Source organism: Xenopus laevis, chromosome 7L (assembly GCF_017654675.1).
Source record: "Xenopus laevis strain J_2021 chromosome 7L, Xenopus_laevis_v10.1, whole genome shotgun sequence".
Classification (NCBI taxonomy): Eukaryota; Metazoa; Chordata; class Amphibia; order Anura; family Pipidae; genus Xenopus; species Xenopus laevis.
The window spans coordinates 129,024,450-129,048,154 of NC_054383.1; the positions used below are offsets into that span (position 1 = coordinate 129,024,450).

At 37.3% G+C, this 23,705-nt stretch overlaps 1 protein-coding gene across 2 annotated transcripts in view; it reads left to right on the plus strand.

Moving 5' to 3' along the window:
• Positions 1-14,137: 14,137 nt before the first annotated feature.
• The window catches only part of LOC108695947 (sialic acid-binding Ig-like lectin 10), a 72,104-nt gene continuing 62,536 nt past the window's right edge, over positions 14,138-23,705 (plus strand). Inside the window, exons 1-5 of one of the 2 annotated variants that reach the window (XM_041569711.1) lie at positions 14,138-14,255; positions 16,171-16,542; positions 19,621-19,914; positions 22,284-22,386; positions 23,599-23,695. In XM_041569711.1, the coding sequence (XP_041425645.1) occupies positions 14,180-14,255; positions 16,171-16,542; positions 19,621-19,914; positions 22,284-22,386; positions 23,599-23,695 (942 nt within the window). In that variant the 5' untranslated portion in view covers positions 14,138-14,179. The remainder of the gene's footprint in view (positions 14,256-16,170; positions 16,543-19,620; positions 19,915-22,283; positions 22,387-23,598; positions 23,696-23,705) is intronic. The other variant, XM_041569709.1, reaches the window with a different exon arrangement.

The following is a 23,705-nucleotide window of genomic DNA, read 5'->3' on the forward strand; positions in this document are numbered from 1 at the left end:
TCCAAAAATGTAATGTATAAAGGCTGGACTCTAACATAATATCCAGAACACTACTGCCTGCTTTGCAGCTCTCTTAGTTTTCACTGATTGGTTACAAGGCAGTAACCAATCAGTGACTTGAGGGGGGTCATATGGGTCATAACTGTTGATTTTGAATCTGAGCTGCATGCTGAGGAGCAAAAGCAAACTCACTGAACTGTTATGTCCCATGTGGGCCCTCTTAAAGTCGCTGAAAAGCAGGAAGTTGTTTTCTCGCTGTTATGTTAGACATCCAATCACTTATACATTTTTGGATAACTAACTATATTAGAAATATTTTTTATTTTGAACAGTTTATATTCTGTTTTTATACTGAACTGATCCTTAAACTAACCATACGTTTGTTGCTCGTTGTGCTGAGAGACAGAGGCTGGTGTATCTGGACCACTGGGTGAGTGTTTTTCATACTTTGGTCTTTGGTGTCCCTTTTCCTTTCTATAACTTTTTGCTTTAACATCAAAATATCTTTCCATTTTTTGCAAATTTAAGTTTTTTTAAAAAAAAAACAACTTTTGTATTTTAAGGATATACCATATGAGCAAATCACTTGAGATTCAATAACTATTTTGGCCACCAGCCAACAATGTAGAAATAAAGATCTCATGTTAAATGTGAATAAAGTTTTACATATTTTAATTATTATTGTCTGAATGTATTTAAAATTAGGTGTTTTGTTATCTTTTGCTATGGAATAAATCTGATTTGATAAAAAGATTTTTTTATTACGGAAACATTCTTTGTTTTGACCTGCTTTAATTGTGTTTTATATATATGTCAGACTATCACCAATCACCAGTTTTCTGAATGGTTTTATGAACATAAGCAGAACTTGCTTTAACCACATATCCACAAACTGTTTAATGGGTATATTACTAGCTAATTACTTTTGCTTATTTTATCTTGTAAACTTGAATACAAGGAAAAAAGGGAGATTGATAGAGTCAGATTTATTAAGGTTCAAATGGTAAATTCAAATTCGAATTTTCAAATTTATTTTTTGGTCAAAAACTCACAAATTCAAATTTTAATGTACCAACTCGAGTTTGAATTTGAACGTGAGATTTATCACACCTCGACCCTAAAAACAGTTCTAATCCGAATATATTTACCACCTTAAATTATTAGATTAAGAGATGGTGACTAGTGTGAGAAAATAAAAGTCAAAAAAGCAAATATTGTGATGCAAAAGAGAACTGATTTGAAGAATATTCACATTTCCAAAATATAGTAACCATGGATATACGAGAATAAAACAGACAAGCTCATTTACAAATGTTCCAATACTATGGTCGGTCAAGGGAGAAGCCTTTTAGTAGTTACTGCACAGTCTTTTTACATTATGTTAAAGGTACACTAAACCCTGTAGCACTGTTCAACAACACTTTACAAAATTCTGAAGATTTTGTGTTTTTTGGGCAAAAATCAGAAAAAATTGAGTTTTTGGGCGGAAAATCCAAAAAATATGTACAATTCAAATTTTCGTACAATTTTCATGATTTTTTTTAGAGTTTTTTCCCACAGTGGAATTTTTCAGAAAATGTATTAATAAAAAAAGGGATACAGTAACAACCTCCACTCTGAATATACTGTACAAAAGTTGCACCTGATTTGCTTCAAATGGCAAAAACAATTGCATCCAGCCCCAAAAGAGCTGGGGCCCACCAGGTTTTTTCCCGGTGTCCCGTCGGCCCAGTCTGACCCTGCCTTTACTGGGACTAGTTCCAGAAAATGGAGTCCAGAGTCTGCAGTAGAACTTCCCTGGCGTGAACATTCTGCGCAGTATGTGATGCTGAATTCTGAAACAACACAGTTGTAACCCTAATAAATATTCATATTAATTGTTTGTTATTATAATACAATTGTTATAGATTTGTATCTATTCATAATAGGGCACCACTAGAAACTCAATGATGATTCTAACCTGCAAAGTCAGTTATAATATATTTCTTCAATAGTTACATGGAATTCACAATCCAGACAACGGCAAAGTGTAGATGAGACACATATTTCCCTTCTCCCTCCGGAGTCAATGATGGAAGCTGTGACATTTTAAGATTTTAGCAATAAGTTTACTGGAATCAACTCTTTTGCTGCCAAGGTGGAATGTAATTAAAATCTCAATAGCTTTTTTGCAAATATATAGCTCTGTAAAATCATTACATCACTCATTATCGCTAAGCAAAGGTTAAAGTTAACACTTGCTGTGGAATTTTTTAAATATTTTGCACAAACCATGGTTTGCAATTGAGACATTTTATTACACGCACTATGCATTTACGCAAAAGCCATTTTTTTTTTACAAACTTGGCTAGGAAGTCGTTGAGGTCTGAAATCAGTCAAAAAGGATGCAAACAATAAAAATCTTGGTCACTAATGTTTGCAATGGTCTTTGAAAGATTTCTTTTTTTTTGCTCTAACCATTTCCCTAGTAGTGTTCAATATCAGTGTGAAAGCATTTAAGGGAATGCAGATTTCAGGTGCTTTAGACTGGGGGTTCCCAACCTTATTTTTTTACCAATGAGCCACATTCAAATAAGTTGGATACCAACAAAAGCATAAAAAAACCTCATATTGAGTGTGGAAAAAATGGCTGCAATTTGGTAGCCCCCTGCAGGAGGGTGTGTTTGGTAGTGGATGTGGTCTCTATGGGGCAAATTCACTAAGATCTAAAGTTGCACCGGCGACAGCTCCGCCACACTCCGTCGCACTTCGCCAGGCGTAGTTTTGCCAGCGCTACGGAAATTCACTAAAATTTGAAATTGTGTGTGGGGAGGCGAACGGTAGCGAAGTTGCGATAGCATTTTATTTTGATAATATTTTATTTGATTTTCATGTTAAACAAATGATAACAGTATGACAGCAATTATAATGCACATTTTGTAATTGATACAATGGCATAGTATTATTAAAAACGAAATACCATTTAAAAAGACTGACAACAACTAACTGAAATTAACTAAAATTAACTAAGCCAGAAGATGTACACATATAGAAAGAACGAAAGAAAGAAAGAAAAAAAGAAAGAAAGATGTCCATTTGTCAAGTGGAATGTCTAAAAGCGCATCTTACAATTGGAAAAACCGTCCTATTTGTTCACCTGTATTGGAGTTACAAGCTTCAATATAAGGAGACCAAATCAGTTTATGGAATTATTTCCTTTGGTTTTGGTTAATAAGGCTTCTTGCCAACTAAGCTGGTTCATAAAAGAAATAGCATCTGCTAAAGATGCTTCTTTTTGTAACCAAGAATTAAATAAAGCTTTCTTGGAAGCAGCTAGAAAAAAAACTGTCAATAATTTCTTTTCACGGGAAATAAAATTTGTGTTAGAAACTGAAGAAAAAACTATATTGTCTAGATGCAAAAATGCAAATCACGGAGACAATTTAATCTTTATCTTCAATTGATAAATCAAAAAACCAGTGATTTCCCTCCAGTATAGATCAATCTTTGGACAGGACCATAGATAATGAAAAAGTGACCCATTAGTCTTGTCACATTTAGGACAGTATGAAATAGGGCTATTTTTCGAAAACAATTTTCCATAGCCTAGGTGGGTAATCTTAAAATGTTGTATCCTCCAACTTTCTGCTAAAATTAGTTTATTATAATCCCTAATAGATTTTACCAAATCTGAGGGAGTTATTTGACAATGCAAAAATTCAGACCATTTAGTGGAAGGTTTCGATAATAGGGGTAAATCTGAACTATAGGCATTCCCAAATTTTATTGAAAGAGAGCTAATAGAGATCAAAACAGGGAAACTCTGCCAAATCGTCTGCAAGCTTGTGTTCAACTAAAACCAGGTTTTTGTTATAATGTAGCATATTAAGACCGCATTGACACGCTAAATAATAGTATCTATCAGTAACCCGAAGCTTGTATTGTTCTTTGAGTTTTGACCAAGGCATTAAGGCTTTCTTGAGCGGATCAAATATATCTTTTACCAAAACCAGTGACTTCCTCTTAATTGAAAATATAAAAGTATCAGATTTTTGATAATCTGAAGGTTTAAGTAAAGGTGGCCATACACGGGCCGATAAAAGCTACCGACAGACCGTGTCGGCAGCTTATTGGCCCGTGTATGGGGCCCACCGATGGGCTTCACCGATCGAGATCTGGCCGAAAGTCGGGCAGACCTCGATCGGATGGGACAAAAAATCCCGTCGGATCGCGGCCGCATCTATTCGTTGATGTGGTCCCGCGATCCGACCGCCCGTTAGGCATCGTTAGAATCCGATCGTTGGGCCCTAGGGCCCACGATCGGATCAGCCCGATATTGCCCACCTCAAGGTGGGCATATCGGAGGGAGATCCGCTCGTTTGGCGACATCGCCAAACGAGCAGATCTCTCCATGTATGGCCACCTTAAGTGTTTGGCTGGCATGTAAGGGGTTACTGTATAGCTATACCCATGACAAGAGAATAAATGTTTCCACACAAATATAGAGTCACGATAGATAGGATTCCTATTAAAGTCATAAGGAACATTACCCCATTTGCTATGCAAAACAGATAATATATCAAAAAAGGGTTCTTGAATAGGGATGTAGCGAACCGCCGCCGATGTGTTCGCGAACGCCGTTCGCGAACACCGGCATAATTTGCGAACTGTTCGCGAACTGTTCGCGAACTTCGATCATCCGAAAATCGTTCGATTCGAACGATCGAAGGATTTTAATCGTTCGATCGAACGATTTTCGTTCGAATCGAACGAAAATCGTTCGATTTTAGCGATCGAATGGTCGAATGGGCGACCGATTTTGACGCGAACGCCTATTGGCGAACGTCGCGCGACGTTCGCGAACTTGCGGCGGACGCGAACAGTCGAAGTTCGCGCGAACTAGTTCGCCGGCGAACAGTTCGCTACATCCCTATTCTTGAAAGATCTCAATGTCGGGGTTTGTAAATTTATTGCCTTGAGAGATCCACTCAATAAGATATCTGGTGAGGGCTGACAAATTAAATGCTCTGAAATCAGGAAGGTTTAATCCTCCAAGCTTAACTGGAGCTCTCAATTTATAGAGGGCAATTTTTGCCTTTTTACCGTTCCAAATAAATTTAGTTAAAGCAGAGTCAAGTTTCTTCATATCATTGTGTTTTACAAGCAAAGGGAGATTCATTAATGGATATATTAGCTTGGGAAATATCAAGGATTTAAAAAAGAGCATTCGTCCCTTAATATTAAAGGGAGAGTTGGCCCATTTTTCACACATGGAAAAAATTTTTTGACAGGCTGGGGTAATATTCAAAAAATATTAATTATTTAGATCTGAAGGAATTATTAATGCTAAGTATTTGATTTGATTCTTTGGGTTTTTAGGTTGGAATTTCTTAAAGGACAAGGAAAGTCTAAAATAGAATAATGCTGTATTTTGTATACTAAACATAAGCATGAACTTACTGCACCACAAGCCTAATCAAACAAATAATTTATGCTTTCAAAGTTGGCTACAGGGGGTCACCATCTTGTAACTTTGTTATACATCTTTGCCTGACCCTGACCCTGCACATGCTCAGTGTGGTCTGGGCTGCTTAGGGATCGTCATAAACAAAGCTGCTTGAGTTCTGCATGGCTGGGAAGTAAGGCGGGGGCTCCCCCTGCTGTTCATAAGTATGATTGTTTCCCTGCTCAACATTTAGGGACCATCTGACAATTCCTATCGACAGCAGTAAATGAAGGCAGAATTTCACTGCAAACAGTCAGGTTTCTTATAAAAACGGTACACATTTTTTAATTAAAGTATATTGGAGATAGGTTACTTTTTCATTAAAGAAAGTAAAAATGGGATTTTGTTATTTTGCCTTTCCTTGTCCTTTAAGTAGTGAATTAGAAAAAGAACCATAGATATTCATTATTTCCGATTTCTCAGCGTTAATTTTGTAACCTGAAAAAGACTGCTGTTCACACTGCTGACTCATGACTGTGTGGCAAGTCATGGATCCAATCACATCATCAAGTTCGCTGATGATACAACTGTAGTAGGTCTCATCAGCAAGAACAATGAGTCAGCGTATAGACAAGAGGTGAAATGGCTAACGGACTGGTGCAAAGTCAATAATCTGTCCATGAATCGAAACAAAACAAAGGAAATACTGTAGTTCAGGAGAACATGTGGGGATCATTCTCCACTCTACATTGACAGATCTCCGGTGGAAATTGTCAAGAGCACCAAATCCCTTCCATCTGGCAGAGAACCTCTCCTGGTCCCTTAACACCAGCTCTATAGTGAAAAAGGCACAGCAGCATCTCTACTTTCTGTGAAAGCTGAAAAAAAGCCCACCTTCCACCACCCATTCTCACTATCTTCTACAGAGGGTCTATTGAAAGCATTTTATGCAGCTGCATCACTACCTGGTATGGAAACTCCTCTGTATCAGATCACAAGATCCTGCAGCGGGTGGTGAGGACAGCGGAGAAGATCATTGGGGTCTCGCTTCCTGCCATTATGGATATTTCCCACACCCGCTGTCTCCAGAAGGCGACCAGCATTGTCAGGGATAGCAGCCACCCTGCACATGATCTCTTTACCCTAGGAAGGAAGCAGTGACTTAAAAGAAACAAGTTATTCCTAAGATTGCTTTAGTTTGTTGAGTGCTGCATTCAAAGCATTGAATATAATAAACTTTATTCACAATAGAGCTGTTATTGAAGCAGTGTATTTGTCACATTATTTTTTTTAGTGTTACTGTTCCTTTAAGTAAAGAAGTAAACTAGAAATGTTGTGCATTATGTTTTGTGCTTCTGTACCAGCCCTTAAGCAGTAAAGATCTGTGTCTCCAAAGATGCCCCAGTAGCTCCCCATCTTCTTTTCTGCTGATTCACTGCACATGCTCTGTGCTGCTGTCACTTACTGGGCTTAGGGACCCACTCACAATATACAGTACACATAGAATAGAAATGTCACAATATAAGGCTGATTAGTAATTAATACACATAATTACTACATGGCAGCACAGAAACCAGTGCAATTAGCATCAGAATTTAATAATCAGCAAACCTGTAGCATCAGCTTATATTACAGCCAGGGAAGCCCATTTTCTGCTGGATAATTAGTGACGAGCCCTAAGCTTAGCTTCTCAACAGCCAATCAGAGCCCACTGAGCATGTGAGTGTCACAGACACTTTCCAAGATGGTGACCCCCTGTGACAAGTTTGAAGTCCTGGATCATTGCTGCTATTGACAAGCTGAAACTTTAGCCTCGTGCAATAAGTTCAGTATATAAATTTCTAGCCATATTAGTTTTTAGAGTTTAGTTCTCCATTAACACTAGTGATGGGCGAATTTATTTGGCAGGCGCGAATTCGAGGCGAATTTGCGCGATTCGCTGCCGGTGAATAAATGCGCAAAACGGCATCGAAAATCCGCAGACTAAAGTTTGCCAGCGGCAAAAAAAAATTGTCGCGTCGAAATACGGGCGTCGGCGTCGAAAAACGGGCGTTGGCGTAAAAAAAAAAACGGACGCCGGAGTCAAAAACGAGATGCCGGTGCAGTTTCTCAGATTTTTTGCCGTTTCACGAATTTTGCGAATTTTTCAGTGAAGCGAAATGGCGCAAATTCGCCCATCACTAATTAAGACCTCAATGTCTTCCTTGCAAAGTTTGGGACCAAATTGCTTTTGTGAACGTTCACAGTGTATATAATAAAATTTTGCAATCTCAGACCTTTTTTTATGACAAAAAAGAGCAGGTGTTAAAGGTTTGCAATGCGCAATCTCATTGCAATTAAAGCCAAATAAAGAATATTACATTTTTTTGCTAGTTGCGAATCTTATTACATTTTCACCTTAGCTCTTTCAGGATCATAACTGCAGAAAATGATATGATGGTCTTTTCCTTTTCACAGGGTGATAGGCTGAAAGAGATCGAAAAAAATTTTTTGGGGTACCCTCCTTCCCCCCTACATTTGATAACATATGGCACCTAAACTATACTGTGGGCTCATGTGTAGGGCAATATAACAACTTTATATCATTTTATTAAGGTTCCCTGGCCTTGTGTAGTGTAATGTATTTGCTGCAGCATATACGGCCATTGTCCTTTAACTGCACGCTGTAAGCTAATTAGCCAACGCTAGCGTATTTTCGCTAGTGCAACTTCGAAAGCATTCACTACCCTGGAGCAACATCGAATCTTCGTGAATTAGCGTTGTCCAGACGAATTTATGCCAAGTGTTGCGATGTGCTCGAAGCCAGCGCTGGCAAATTTTTGCAGGTAAGTAAATTTGCCCCTAAATCTTCAGAGAACCCCTATTATATCAGTGAAGTTTTTTTTTTTTTATTTGAAATAAAAAACAAGGGGTAACCGTCTATGTCAGCACATCAAAGATAGTAATACATGCCAAAGTGAGTCTTCTAAATTATTATAGCTGTTACACAGTATCACATTATCTGGGGGCATGTCATAAGTCATTCATATGGATCAAACGGGGACCGATTTAGAGGGCCTTCTCTTTGCGTGTTAATGAATGTCCCTCTCATTGTCAGGCCTCTAGCTGATTAATGAGATCAGTCATGGTAGGTTGTGCTGACAGGCAGTAAATACAATAAAACACAGTATTTTTTGTAACAATCAAAAAAGGTTCAAGCATAGAAATCTGAGAGAGACAAGAATATTGGCATAGAAAAGTAATAGAGGAGAGAGAATAGATACATTCTGCCCAGTGAAGTTGTTTTGCATAAAGGTAAGTCAAGCCACCAGGAAAGAGAAGGGATCACTTGATTTTCCCTGCATTAAGGGCATGTAAATATAAGAATAATTTGACACTTGGCCAATAGGAAGTAAACAAGAAAGATAGAGACATTTGATTTTGCTATTAGACAACACAACACATACATCTGATGTTGTGGGTTGTGAGTCTACATAGTTACGTCTGTTTGTTCTGTATAAAGTGTTGCCCAACAAAAGAGAAGTAGAAAAGAAGAAGTCAGAGTGTGTAACAGACACAGGCAATAGAATGAACGAGGGCTAGAAAAAGAGACATCACAAGAAGGAATCAAAATTAATTCAGAAGTTCTCTCCACTGCGAGAACATTGAGAATCAAGCTGGAAACCAAAGGGAATAAACAAGTAAGGAGATGGAAATCTACTATGGACTGCTGAGCAGATCTCTGTCTATTTATACAGAGGAATCCTGCTGTTTTATCCACTTTATTTATCAGATGCAGAGTTTATTGTATGGCAATGCAAGTGAGCTCTAACATGTGTATATGTGAAAAGTGCAGGATATGTATAAAGACGTATATAGATTTCATAATCTGTTGGGAGCATATCAGTGTAATATAATGCAAATATATACAAGCTCTGAGTAATTCACAGTGTGTGTGTGCTAGTGTATCTAGTGTGCAGATAAAACAGTTTATTGAATTGAAAAAGTGGGGTGTTGAGTAGTGATGAGTGAATTTGTCCCGTTTCGCTTTGCTGAAAAATCTGCAAAACACATTGAGGTCAATGGTCGACAAGAATTTTTTACACAAGTGAAAAATTTTCTCTCTCCAAATGCATTGAAGTCAACGGGTGTTTTTTCTTATGGCGACTTTTTTTCTTATGGCGACTTTTTTGTCCAAATGCATTAAAGTCAATGGGCGTTTTTTCTTATGGCGACTTTTTTGTCCAAATGCATTAAAGTCAATGGGCTTTTTTCTTATGGCGACTTTTTTGTCCAAATGCATTAAAGTCAATGGGTGTTTTTTCTTATGGCAACTTTTTTGTCCAAATGCATTAAAGTCAATGGGTGTTTTTTCTTATGGCGACTTTTTCGTCCAAATGTATTAAGGTCAATTGCTCTGCTGGGTTAATGAAATGAACTAGGCTTAAGGGGGGCTGCTCAGCAAATAATTAAATGTTTGCCCATGGATCTGTGCATTACAACTCCCAATCCAAGATTGTTAGGCTTTGCTGGGAGTTGTACACTAGTGCAGTAGGAAAATAAACAACACAATAGTAAGGAGTGTGTTAATAAATGGAACCCAAACAATCCATGTACAAACTTTATTACAACTTTCCCAAAAGTGTGATAATTTTTCGGACAAAAATTTGACACACCAGGGTGTCACATTTTTGGGGATGGTGCCAAAAAAAATAGGTTAGAGAGCAGATATTTTTACTGTCTATTCTAGCATGGTCCTCGCATGGTCATGGACTATATTAGTGGGCTCACTATTTGTTGATCTTTTTTTTTTTAAATTGAATTTACATTATACAGGTTTATGGCAGATTTACAAATGTCAGATGTTCATGGCACAGATATAGTACCACTTATCCAGAATGCTCGGGACCTGTTATATAGAAACCCATTATCTAGAAAGCTCTGAATTATGGGAAGCCTGTCTCCTATAGACTCTATTTTGATCAAATAATGAAACTTTTTAAATTGTCTAGTATAGGTCAATCTAAATACAACTGGACTTGCTGAGTAATCAATGAAGACGTTTCACTACTCATCCGAGCAGCTTCTTCAGGTTTGGGAAGTTCTCGTCATTAAAACTCTTCCACTAATCCAATCACAATGGCACATTGTAACTCTTCAAAGAGGTGAAATCTGAAGAAAGAGGTGTTGATTCTGTGTAGATACTGTGATAGGATTATCTATACTAGATATACCATGACCTGGATGAATGAAAATCTTATTTTTAAAAATGATTTCCTTTTTCTCTGTAATAATAAAACAGTAGCTTGTACTTGATCCCAACTAAGATATAATTGATCCTCATTCGAAGCAGACTATTGGGTTTATTTAATGTTTAGATGATTTTTTTAAGTAGACTTAAGGTATGAAAACTTAAATTACAGAAATTATTATCCGGATAACGCCAGCTCCCAAACATTCTGAATAATCGACCCTATACCCGTATCTTAGTTGGGATCAAGTACAAGGCAATGTTGTATTATTACACAAAAAAAGGAAATCATTTTTTAAATCTGTATTTGCTATAAATAGAGTCTATAGGAAGAGCTTTCTCGATAGTCGGTTTCAGAATAATGGATACCATGTCTGTATCATTTTAGTCTTGACAAAAACATTGATAAGAAATAAAAATAAATAGGATTGAAGCGAGACCCCAGAGTGTAGCATTATATATATATATATATATATATATATATATATATATATATATATATATATATATATAGTGAATAAAGTACCCCCTCTTGTAAAATATAAGGATATTAGAAGTTACCGAGGAGTTTCATGACCATATAAAAGTACGAGGCAGAAGGCCGAGTGTTTTTATACAGGTCATGGAACTCCGAGGTATCTTCTAATATCCTCATATTTTACAACTGGGGGTACTTTATTTATTATAATACACAAGTTTCATTGAGTCATGTGACAGAAATGACATCACAACTCACCGTTTATAACTGATGACATCAGAACTCACCGTTTATAAGGATATAATTTACAGGATATTCATGGCTTTTGTGTATTATATATATATATATACACATGCTGATGTTGCAATAAATGTGCAATAAATTAATTGTAGGGCTTCTATTAGCCTGTGGCTGGAGCCTAAACTCAAAGAACACACCTCTTGTACAGGTATGGGACCTGTTATTCAGAATACTTGGCACCTGGGTTTTTTTTTGGATAACAGTTTTTTCTGTAATTTGGATCTTCATAGCTTAATTCTACTAGAAAACTAAACATTAAATAAACCCAATAGGCTGGTTTTGCCTCCAATAAGGATTAATTATATCTTAGTTGGGACCAAGTGCAAGCAACTGTTTTATTATTACACAGAAAAAGGAAATGATTTTTAAACATTTGGATTATTTGCATAAAATGGAAACAGCCTTTCTATAATTCTGAGCTTTCTGCATACTGGGTTTGCGGATAACAGATCCCATACCTGAAGTAGTACAAGTCTATGCTTTATAGTATACACCTGTCTTCTATACATATATTGTAATGAGGTAAGTCATGTGTACAAAGATATTTAGCTCCAAATATGAGCACCGTTAGTATGCAGAGGGCCAGAAACCTACCTGTGTGGCATAAAGGGGATATAGACATTTAGCAACATTGCTCTATTCTGTTTCTGTTGCTTAATTATGTTTTTTACTTATAAATCAGGTGATTTTATGTTCCTCAGGTTAAGGGCATCCCCACCTGGTGTTCTCATATATATATATATATACACAAACTACTGGATAGGTGCACTTAGAAAACAATGGAAACGCCTAGGTGCTGGAACATATATCAAAATCTATAGAGTCCGCACTCATAGGTCTTTTGTGAAGAAAAAAATGGGTTTATTCAACGTTTCAGCTCTTAGACTCGAACCGTCCTGATAACGGCTCGAGTCTGAGAGCCGAAACGTTGAATAAACCCATTTTTTTCTCCACAAAAGACCTATGAGGACGGATTTCTTTGCTCTCTCTCTCTCTCTCTCTATATATATAATGTATAAAGACAAAAAATGTCAAAGAAGAAAAAGGTTTCTACGTCCAACAACAAAGGTACGAATACGTTGGACGAATAAACCTTTTTCTACTTGACATTTTTTGTCTTTTGCTGTTTAAATCCTGCGACTGCCATCACTTTATACATTGTATTTACTTTCTATGCGTAAGCACCCAGGTCTCGACTGCCTTCAGGTGTGCGTCTCATACACGCTGTTTTATATATATATATATATATATATATATATATATATATATATATATATATATATATATATATATATATATGAGAGAGAGAGAGAGAGAGAGAGAGGGGGAGAGAGAGAGAGAGAGAGAGAGAGAGAGAGGGGGAGAGAGAGAGAGAGAGAGAGAGAGAGAGAGGGGGAGAGAGAGAGAGAGAGAGAGAGAGAGAGAGAGGGGGGGGAGAGAGAGAGAGAGAGAGGGGGGGGGGGGAGAGAGAGAGAGAGAGAGAGAGAGGGAGAGAGAGAGGGGGGAGAGAGAGAGAGAGAGAGAGAGTAGAACACTTGCTGACTGATATAGGGACAAATAAGCAGTCTCTGGGTGTGTTTCTAGAGAGACAAGAGGAGTCATTTACCAGCCAGAAGCAGGGTGCAAAGCGTAAAACTCTGATGACACATTTATCATATTTTGTAACCAGTTGGTAAGTGTGATCATTTCTAAAGCCACTGACATAAACATAACATACATGACTTCTGCATTTGCCTGTTTAGCTGTAATTGACATCACATACATCTGCACCAGAACTTATTAATAACACGGCTTGCAGCATCAGATTCTATGATGGCTGTAACTTCACTGTCTTATAATGTTCAATGTTTTACAGTGATCCCTAAGTTCAGCCTCCTGACAGCAGCCCAGAGCTCACCGAAGGATTGCATGGTCACTGAATCTTAAAGGGCTGGTTCACCTTTAAGTTAACTTATAGTTTGTTATAGAATGCCAATTCTAAGCAACTTTTCAATTGGTCTTCATTATTTATTTTCTATAGTTTTCGAATGATTTGCTTTATTCTTCTGACTCTTTCCAGCCAGGGATGGGTGAATTTCGCACATTTTTTAGCGTTTCGCCAATTTTTCGGCGAAGCGAAACGGTGAAGAATTTGCAAAATTTAAATTTCACCGCCTACGTCAATTTTGCCGCCCATGTCAGTTTTGACGCCTGTGTCAATTTTTAAACCCGCATTAAAGTCAACGGGCGTTTGACGCCGCAATTGTTCCAAATTTTTTTTACGCCTGCGAATTTTCAGAAATTTATTCGCCGCCAGCGAAATGCGGAAATTCACCGCAAATTAGCGCCTGCCGAATTTATTCTACCATCACCATTGTAGGCTTTCAAATGGAGCTCACTGACCCCATCTAAAAACAAATGCTCTGTAAGGCTACAAATGTATTGTTATTGCTACTTTTTATTGCTTATATTTCTATTCAGGCCTCTCCTGTTCATATTCCAGTCTCTTATTCAAATCAATGCCTGGTTACTAGGGTAATTTGGACCATAGCAACTAGATACCTGCTAAAATTCAAAACTGGAGAGGTGCTGAACAAAAGGCTAAAGAACACATTTATTAATAAATGAAGACCAGTTGCAACTTAATCTCTACGTCATACTAAAATTAATTTTAAGATGAACAGCCCATTTAAAATGTTTTTGGTCTTATCTGTTCTAGGTGAAGTAGAACTTATAGAGAATCCATTTATACTGGTTATATATCAGGATGGGGGTCAGAAGATCTTGGTTTTACTGCGAATACCGTATTATTTTTCTGTTGATTTTTTTAATGCAGTGGAAGGGTGAGTATGGCTTAATTTGTATTGAATCAAAATTGTTTTCACTGCCAGAAGTGTAGGCTAAAAAACAACACATTCCAGCTGAGTTATTTTTTTCAACAAAACCTTCGTTCCCTGTGTGGAATGTTGGAGAGCACACACTAACAGCTCACTTATTATACACATGCAAAATAAAAATAGAAAAGTAACTCAAGGCTGTAATTGTCCTAACTGGACCTTTAACTGGGTGCTCACATGACCTGTTTACTGGAGAGGGTCTTTTGGCTTCATCACTTTCAACATTTGAGCTCCAGGAGGCCTTTAATTTCCATTAACATAATCCCTAAATCCAGATGGCACCTACTAACATTGCAATGAAATGTGTTACTCATTTACTTCAATACCTGTGGAACACAGAACAATGTAAAGATGCTAATCCTACAGTAATAAATCCAAATGCAAAAAAACGATTGACGGATTGAGGTTTCTGTGAAGCTAATCCTACAGTACCTTCATAAACACACAATTAATAATATGCATTATATTAAAGCACTTACATATGATGTAGTGACGAGATTTATCATAAAGTTCCTATTTGTTACCATCCCGTCAAAAGTGCTTTGCAGATCAATATGTAATTATGGTGTATGACATTCAGTTGTACTGTAAACAATAATTAACCACAAGAATCACCATTTATTGTCATGTTGGTATATCAGTGAGTATTCTCAGGTGTCACCCCTTTTGGGCATTTTGTCAGTGGTGGTAAAGGTTCCCCAAAAACCCAACTCTTGATCTTGATCAAACCAGTGGTATAACTTGATATTACTGGGCCCCAGATTGACCAGTTTTACCAATATTTGTTTAAATTATATATGAATTAGGACCACATGGGCACCTCTGTACCTCCTGAGCCCCCTGGAGCCATAGGGTCTGCTTCTTCTATAGTTACGCCCCTAAAACTAAAAGACCCAAACAAGAGGTTATAGGCTGAACACACCTTAACCCATGAGTTAATTGTTTGTTTCTTATTCGGCCTAGTGATCACTTAGATCTGCGTTTTAGTGCAGTCACATTGTGTGTGTTTCAAGCACAATATTATGCTTTTTTTGTGTTTGATGCACATTTAAAATTAAAATAAATTACAAAATGCATGTTAAACTGAAAAAAAGACCTGATGCACTAAAAAGGTGTATAAATTGAGATGTTCAATGGATATACAGTATAGATACTGTTTATAGTCAAATGCCTGTCTTTATAAGGGTTATTTATTAAAGTATGAACGCCAAAAACTAGAAAAAATTTGAGTTTTTTATTTTTACTATAAAATCCAATTTTTTATTGGAAAAAAAACATAATTTATTTATGATACCTCTAGGCAGCAAAATGTCTGAATCCAAAAATGCACACAATGTCAGATCTGCCTGAGTTGTATGAAAGTCAATGGGAGAGGTCCCTATCCTATTCGGAAGCTTCTGTGGTCTCCGCTGGCAAAATCCAAAAAATACTGGCTTTTTAGGAAAAAGCCTGAAATAATTGAGCGGTTCCGGGAAAAAAAAAAATTTGAAAAAAATAGTGCGATTTGGATTTTTGTTCTAATTTATACAGTTTCCCCCTGTTCCGATTACAGTAATTCAACCGTTTTAATAATAAATAAGGTCAAATTGTGGATCCTAGTTTGGTCTGACTTTTTTTTCAATAAAATAATCTGAAAAAAATCGGATTTTGATAAATAACCCCCTCTGTGTCGCACAGGGCTGCTGTAGAGCCACATTAGTTGGGATTCACTCCCTGCAGAATAACAGGCACCTTGGGAATCAAACAATGCAAGGAATCATATAACAGTTATTTGAATTTGAAGTTTATTTTTCGGGTAAACTGTAAAAGTATAATAACTAATCAAATGTGTATAAAATAGAACATTTTATCTCGTCTACAGGCAGGAATTTTCAGGGACAGAAAGAGATTGTAGATGGATTTAAAATTGAGGCACCAGCAGAGGTGACAGTGCAGAGGGGACTCTGTGTGCTCATCCCCTGTAACTTTACTGTTGGTCCTGGTTTTACCTTAACCAAAGAAGCCATTGGAATCTGGTATAAAATAAATGTCCCAGTTGCAGCTTCTACTGACTCCTCTCAGTTCCCTGATACAACAAACGGGCGCTTTATATTCACTGGGAAAGTGAGTGCAGGAGACTGTTCCTTCTCTATCAGTGATGCACAACCAGGAGATGCTGCACAGTACCACTTCAGACTTGTGGATAGAGATTCTTATAGCTACATTGGTATCCAGCCAAATGTATCTGTGACAGGTGAGTGAAAATAAAAGTAAATTGAATGTACAGGCTGCCGTTTTCATCATGAAGACCCAAACAGATTAGACAGTGTAAAAGGCAGGACAGGGACTGGAGGCAATATGACAACAAACTGTCATAAATCATCATCATCATCATCATCATCATCATCACTGACTGTTGCTCTTTTATTATTATGTTATTTATTTAGCACAGGCATATGACACGGAGCTTTGCAAAGGTTGTACATCAGTGACAGTCCTTTATCTCATTAAAGGGACAGTTCAGTTGAGTTAGTATGATGTAGAAAGTGATATTCTGAGACAATTTTATTATTTGTGGGTTTGCAGTTATTTTGCTTTATCATCTGGCAGCTCTCCGGCAGTTTGCAATTTCAGCACTCTGGTTGCTAAGGTCCAAATTCCCCCAGCAACCACTCACTGATTTGAATAAGAGACTGGAATATGAATAGGAGAGGCCTGAATAGAAAGATGAATGATTAAAAAAAAAATAATCACAATACGTTTGTAGTCTTACAGAGCATTTGAAAACTGGGAAAAAAAGGAATGTGACAAATCATTCAAAAACTATTAAAAATAAATAATGAAGACCAACTGAAAAGTTGCTTTAAAATGGCCATTCTATAACATATTAGTTAACTTTTAGGACACAATCAAGCTCAGGATCCCAGTGCTGCAAGGTAGGAGTTATATCCATTAAAGGTGTAGTTCATCTTTTAGTTAGTTTTTAATGTCCCAGAATTACCAATTAGTTGCAAATTTTCAAATAGTCTGCATTTAGTTTTTTTATTATTATAGGCGGCCAAATAATTATTGTTCTGTGACTCTGCAATTTTATGGTAATTGTTACTTTTTATTACTCATCTTTCTATTCAGGCCTCTTCTGTTCACATTCCAGTCTCTTATTCAAATCACAGCATGGTTGCTAGGGGAATTTGGCTCCGAGCAACTAGATCACTGCTGGAGAGCTGCCGAGCAAAAAAAAAATTAAATATTTCCTAAACCTCAAATTAAAAGTGAAGACCAATTGAGAACAGTCTCCTCTCTATTAAGGGGCACATTTACTTAGGTGTGAATTTTCACTTTGGAAATCTTCGCCATACTTCGAACAACTACATTAAGGGGCAGATTTACTTAGGGTCGAATATCGAGGGTTAATTAACCCTCGATATTCGACTGTCAAAGTTAAATTCTTCGACTTCGAATATCGAAGCCTAATTTTAAAAGCTTCAGCACTTTTGCGGCAACCTCTAGCCGCACAAAAATCTTGGATTAATTTTAGCAGCAATCATTCTTCATACATCTTTTACTTCACTGTCATCTTATTAATTCACCACTCAGAACTTGGTGAGTGGCAAACTAGACTTGGGTGAAAAGGGTAACAAATAGAACATTTCTCAGCTTGATAAATTGCTGGATTTTAGTTTCTTCTCATGAGCGAAAATTAGACTGGCGAAACGGCGTGAAAGTTCTCTAGAGCTGAGTATTTCCTCAAGTGAACTGTCTTACTTGCCTTTTAGTAAATTGGCGAATTCACTGTCTGTGAATTGTCATTCTGGCAAATTTCTGTCAAAAAAATGTAATATGCTCTTTAGTAAATGTGTCCCAAATGTTAATTTAAAGGTTAAATACCCATTTAAAACACTTTGCTGCTGTTTAACACAGATCTGCATTTCTGCTTAAAGGAAAACTATTCCCCCCAAACAATGTAGGTCTCTATAAAAAGATATTTCATAAAACTCATATGTAAAATCCTGCTTCATGAAAATAAACCATTTTCATAATAATATACTTTTCTAGTAGTATGTGCCATTGGGTAATCCTAAATAGAAAATTGCCATTTTAAAAAATAAGGGCCGCCCCCTGGGATCGTAGGATTCACTGTACTCACAAACAAACCAACAAACCATACATGTAAGGTCACATGAGCCAATTAACAGACATAGTTGTGTCTTTTGCTTCCACACTTCTTCCTGTTACAGTTAGAGCTGCAGTATTTCTGGTCAGGTGATCTCTGAGGCAGCACACAGACCATCATGAAATGGTGGCTCAAGGCAAGAGATGTAAAAGGGCAAGATTTACTTAAATATATATTCCAGTTTGGTAAGTGTTCATTTTGGGGGTATAGTTTTCCTTTAATGAGGGTACACATGGAGTTCTTAGAGACAAGTAAATAATTCAGCTCTCTTAATTCAGACTTCAGGGGTTAACCTCTGATTCCTTTCTGCCATATTCCTCTTGTTTTATTTACAGGCAACGCACATTACTGCTGCCTGGAAAATTGCTTCTGGTTGTAGAACAACAAGATAACAACATAAGTGCTGTAAAAATCTGTTATTTAACTTTAAAATTTCCAGTGCCCTCCTCGTTGCCTGGCTTTAGGTTCAGTGTAGTGTTGGGCAAATTTGGGCCGCTTCTCTCCGCCGAAAAATTCACAAATTTACTACAAAATTTGCGTAACAGAGAAAAATTTTGTCCAAATGCATTCAAGTCAATAGGCGTCTGAATGATTTTGATGCGCAACAATTTTATTTGCGAGACTATTCTGATGGATTTTTTGCCAGCAAATTTTCGCTGCAGTTTCTAGAATTTATTCGCTGTTTGTGAAACGTGGACATTCGCCACAAATTCGTGCCTGGCCCTTTTTTTTGCCCATCACTAGTTTAGTCCTCTTCTCACTTCACTTTCCATTAGGTCAACTGGTTTTTACAGCACTTATCTTATCAGCAGTTCTCTTGTTGTGCTGTTTGCCCAGTACCTATTAATGAGCCAGTGGGGAGGCCACTGGGAAAGAAAAAACAAGGGGCAATCTACATTACATGAAATGTTTTTGCAGGTATGGGATCCTTTATCCGGCAACCCATTAACCAAATATTATGGAAAGGCATTCCTCATTTTAATACATGCACTTGTGCATAATTCATCAGATAGGGCTTGCCTAAAGTTGCAAAAGAGCATGTATGGGCAAAATAACTTTTCTTAATTGCATCAATGTGCTTTTAAATTTTACATCCATTTGTCCACTTAGCAATTTGCCCTCATTTCATAATACCTGCTTTTCTCATTCACCTTACAGACCTAAAAGAACCTGATATATCTCCCACCAAGTATCTGATCGCTGGTGAAGAAGTGACTGTGACTTGCACGGCTCCTACAGACTGTCCTGGGCTCTCTCCAACCTTCACATGGGAAGGAAGTGTAAATACAGAAAATACACAGAATAATAAATTGAGGCACCAAGATAGAAACTTCCCCTACTGGTCAACTATCACTTTCACTCCATCACTGAGTGACCATAATTCCTCCTTAACCTGCACTGTGACTTATAAAAATGAGTCTGCTACAACAAGCATCACCTTGAATGTTATATGTGAGTTTTCTTTTATCGTGTTTCCTTTTTTTTATATACACAAGCAGTAGCTTTTCACCTTTTCAATGACATTTCCCATTTGTTTATGTCTATCTATTTATCTTAAAGGAATTGTTCACTATAAAAAAACTGGGTAAATAGATAGGCTGTGCAAAATAAAAAAAAATGTATCTAATATAGTTAGTTAGGCAAAAATGTAATGTATAAAGGTTGGAGTGACTGGATGTGTAACATAATAGCCAGAACACTACTTCCTGCTTTTCAGCTCTCTTGGTTTCCACTGATTGATTACCAGGCAATAGCCAATCAGTGACTTGAGGGGAGGCCACATGGGTCATATCTGTTGCTTTTGAATCTGAGCTGAATGCTGAGGATCAATTGTAAACTCACTGAACAGTTATGTCCCATGTGGCCCCCCTTAAAGTCATTGACTCATTAACTCAGAGTTAGAGAGCTGAAAAGCAGGAAGTAGTGTTCTGGCTATTATGTTACACATCCAGTCACTCCAGCCTTTATACATTACATTTTTGCCCAACTCACTATATTAGAAACATTTATTATTTTGCACGGCCTATCTATTCACCCAGTTTTTATTTTTACATTGAACTGTTCCTTTAAAGAACAAATCAAGGTCCAATAGGGATGGGCGAATTCGACCCATTTCGTTTCGTCAAAAATTTGCCGCCGGCGAAATGTCGCCAACACTTTTTTTTTGACGCATGATGCCATACAAGTCTATGGCCATCATTTCCGTGGCGAAACAAGGCGAAAAAATTTGCCCATCCCTACCAATGAGATGTTTGTTATTTTGTTTGTTCTAATAACTAGGGCTGCCATATCTGTGCCTGGACTATGCAGCTAAAGTTTCAGCTGTGTATTCACTACTCCAGATTCCCATAGGATATGTAATGTGCATGTAATATGCAGAATAGTTTGTATGAAGCAACACCATTTCTTTCCTACTCCTTCTCCATGGGGATAAATAAGGAGTGTTGCAGGGCATGATTTGCCTTGCTGGAGAATGCTGTATAGTATTGGAGCTCCTCATTGCAAGGATCTCATCCGAAAACCTATCGAGAGGAAATGATGGGCAGCTAAAAACAGGAGATATGTCCAACACCCCCAAAAATCAAAAATAGCATACTAAAACCAGCACAGCACCACTATTGTTAAAGAAAATGATCATCTTGTGTCTTTCAAAATGGCGCTGATTCACAATGTGCTTGGTGCAGTTGGACGTGTCAGAAAATGAAGGTGAATGCCAAAAGGAAGAAGATATAAACAGTTGCACACTTACCTCAGACAGTTGACATCCAAATCCAAGAAGTCAAATCCACTATCAAGTAGTGCTGCTACAGACATTTAACAATATGCCTAAAGGGCATCTATCGTGAAAATTACAATTTAATAGAAGCATTATCTCACTGAAATTAGACATTTTCTAAATATAATCAATTAATAATTCTGAACCGTTTATAAAATAATGAAGTTACTCTTCACTCACCCTCTCTCATCTATCTCTTTACTCTCTTCGTGCAGTAGATGGAGTCAGATTTTGATTGACAGTTACTGTAGGTCTAATACATGCTTTGAAAAGATTCGCACCCTTTGCCTAGAAGTTGTATTAGTACACTATTTCAAAATCACCGGCTCTGATGGAAATCCTGTTGCTCTGCGTTCAGGGTATGTGCTAGAGTCAGTTTTTTTGTTACCTTTTGCTTGTGTCAGTTATATGAGTTATGAGTGAGCTCTAAAATATGAGTTGTATTACCTGTCAATCAAAATTTGACCCACACCTCTGTTATGTTTTGGGTAGCCAAGGATGAGTAGAGTACAGTGCTTTATTAGCAGAGTCATGCAGGCATTACACAACAGTAAGCTTTCACGTTTTAAGCTACCAGGAAGTATGCACAGTATAAGTCTGGGCACAGTGACATCTACAGGCCATTTCTATAAACACCACAACTTCTGCATGAAGAGTAACAGGTGGCTGAGAGTGAGATACTAAAGATTTCTGATTATTTCATGAACAGAGCAAAGGCATCCAATATAAATGGGGGTACTTATTTTGCCTAATCGCTAGGAATGATGGAATATATGCTCACTTCACGAAACAGAGACGTACTTACACAATTTACAACTGGAAAAAGTTGCATTACAATTCTGGGAGGTCCCTACTGATCGTAACTTGGAGCCAGACTTCACACTACAGGGCGAATGGAAAACTCAAACACCATGACTGGATCTCTGGGCAAGAAGAAATTATATTTCATGCCCCTCCCCAATTCCTCTGCTGTGAAAAGTTTGTACAGATCAATGTTTACTTTCATATGACCATTAAGATGTCATGACCTTCTTCTCTTTTTCAGCTGCACAGAAGCCTCAGACAAATCTCCTGATTGCTGGACTTTGTATTGCATTTATCATGCTTATGGTGGTAACAACGGTGTTCATATTCAGATGGATGAGAAAGTGAGTCTTCAGTTATTTATTACTTTATCATACTATCTCTTCCAGGATTGGTGCTTTAAACCAGAGGGATAAAAGTTAGTGATGGGCAACTTTATTTGCTAGGCGTGAATTTGCGGCAAATTTGCATGATTCGCCACCGGCAAATAAATTCTCGAAATGGCAGAGAAAATTTGCTGGTGTCAAAAAAAATGGATGCTGGCGTAAAAAAAAACGGATGCTGGTGTCAAAAATGGGCGCCGGCATCAAAAACGAGACACCAGCGCCGTTTCACGAATTTTTCGCCATTTCGAAAAAAAATTCACTAATTTTCCGGCGAAGCTAAATGGCGCAAATTCGCCCATCACTAATAAAAGTTCCTTTTTAATCATTCTTTCTCTTGTGCAGAAACACATATTCAAGAATCATGTAGTGGGGCTACAGAAGTAAAAAAAGGGTGATCTAGAAGCAGAACTAAGTCCAATACATGATGAACTGGGCCTCTTAGGGTAACAAGTTGTGGTGAAAATTTTTTGGGTCAGACTTATCTAAGGAACTGCCCATTACTGCCTTAGAATTACCTGCCCAAAGGCACTATAATGCAGTGTTGCAAATGAATAAATGTGTTGATAAGTAATGACTGAATTTATTGGCCAGCCATAAATTTGCAGCGAAATTCCAAATTTCACAATGTGCAATATGTGCAATATATCTAATTTTTTTTTCCGCGAAACTGCAGTGAAAATTTGCACCAGAAGAATGCTCATAAGAAAAAAATGGCTATAAGAAAAAATGCCCATTGACTTTAATGCATTTGGACAAAAAAGTCACCATAAGAAAAAACACCCTTTGGACTTTAATACATATGGAGCGAGTAAAATTGTTGCTCATGTAAAAACTATCACGAGTAAAACCGCCCATTCACTTCAATGCGATTTGCGAAATTTCTAAATTTTTTGGGCGCAGCAAAGCAGGACAGGTTCACTCATCACTAGTGTTGATATTTTTCAAGGTTTAGAATGTTTGTAAAACATGAGTAAAGAGCATTGGGTATGCCAAATGTTTTTTCATTGTTTTAAAAATATTCAGCTTGAGTTATTTTAATAAACAAATGACAAGTTAGAAAATGTATGGATGCAACCTGATAGTATATGGTATGGATACAAAACAAAGACTAACTCATTTCCTCCTTGTTATTATTACTAATTCACTATTGCATTCCTGTAATTTTCATAGGAAGAAGGAGTTACAGGACAGAACTACTAAAGAGATGCCTAAAAGTGATGGCGATGTGATTGTCAATGATATAGAGAATATGAAAAGCTCTAGCAATGTAAGTGGCC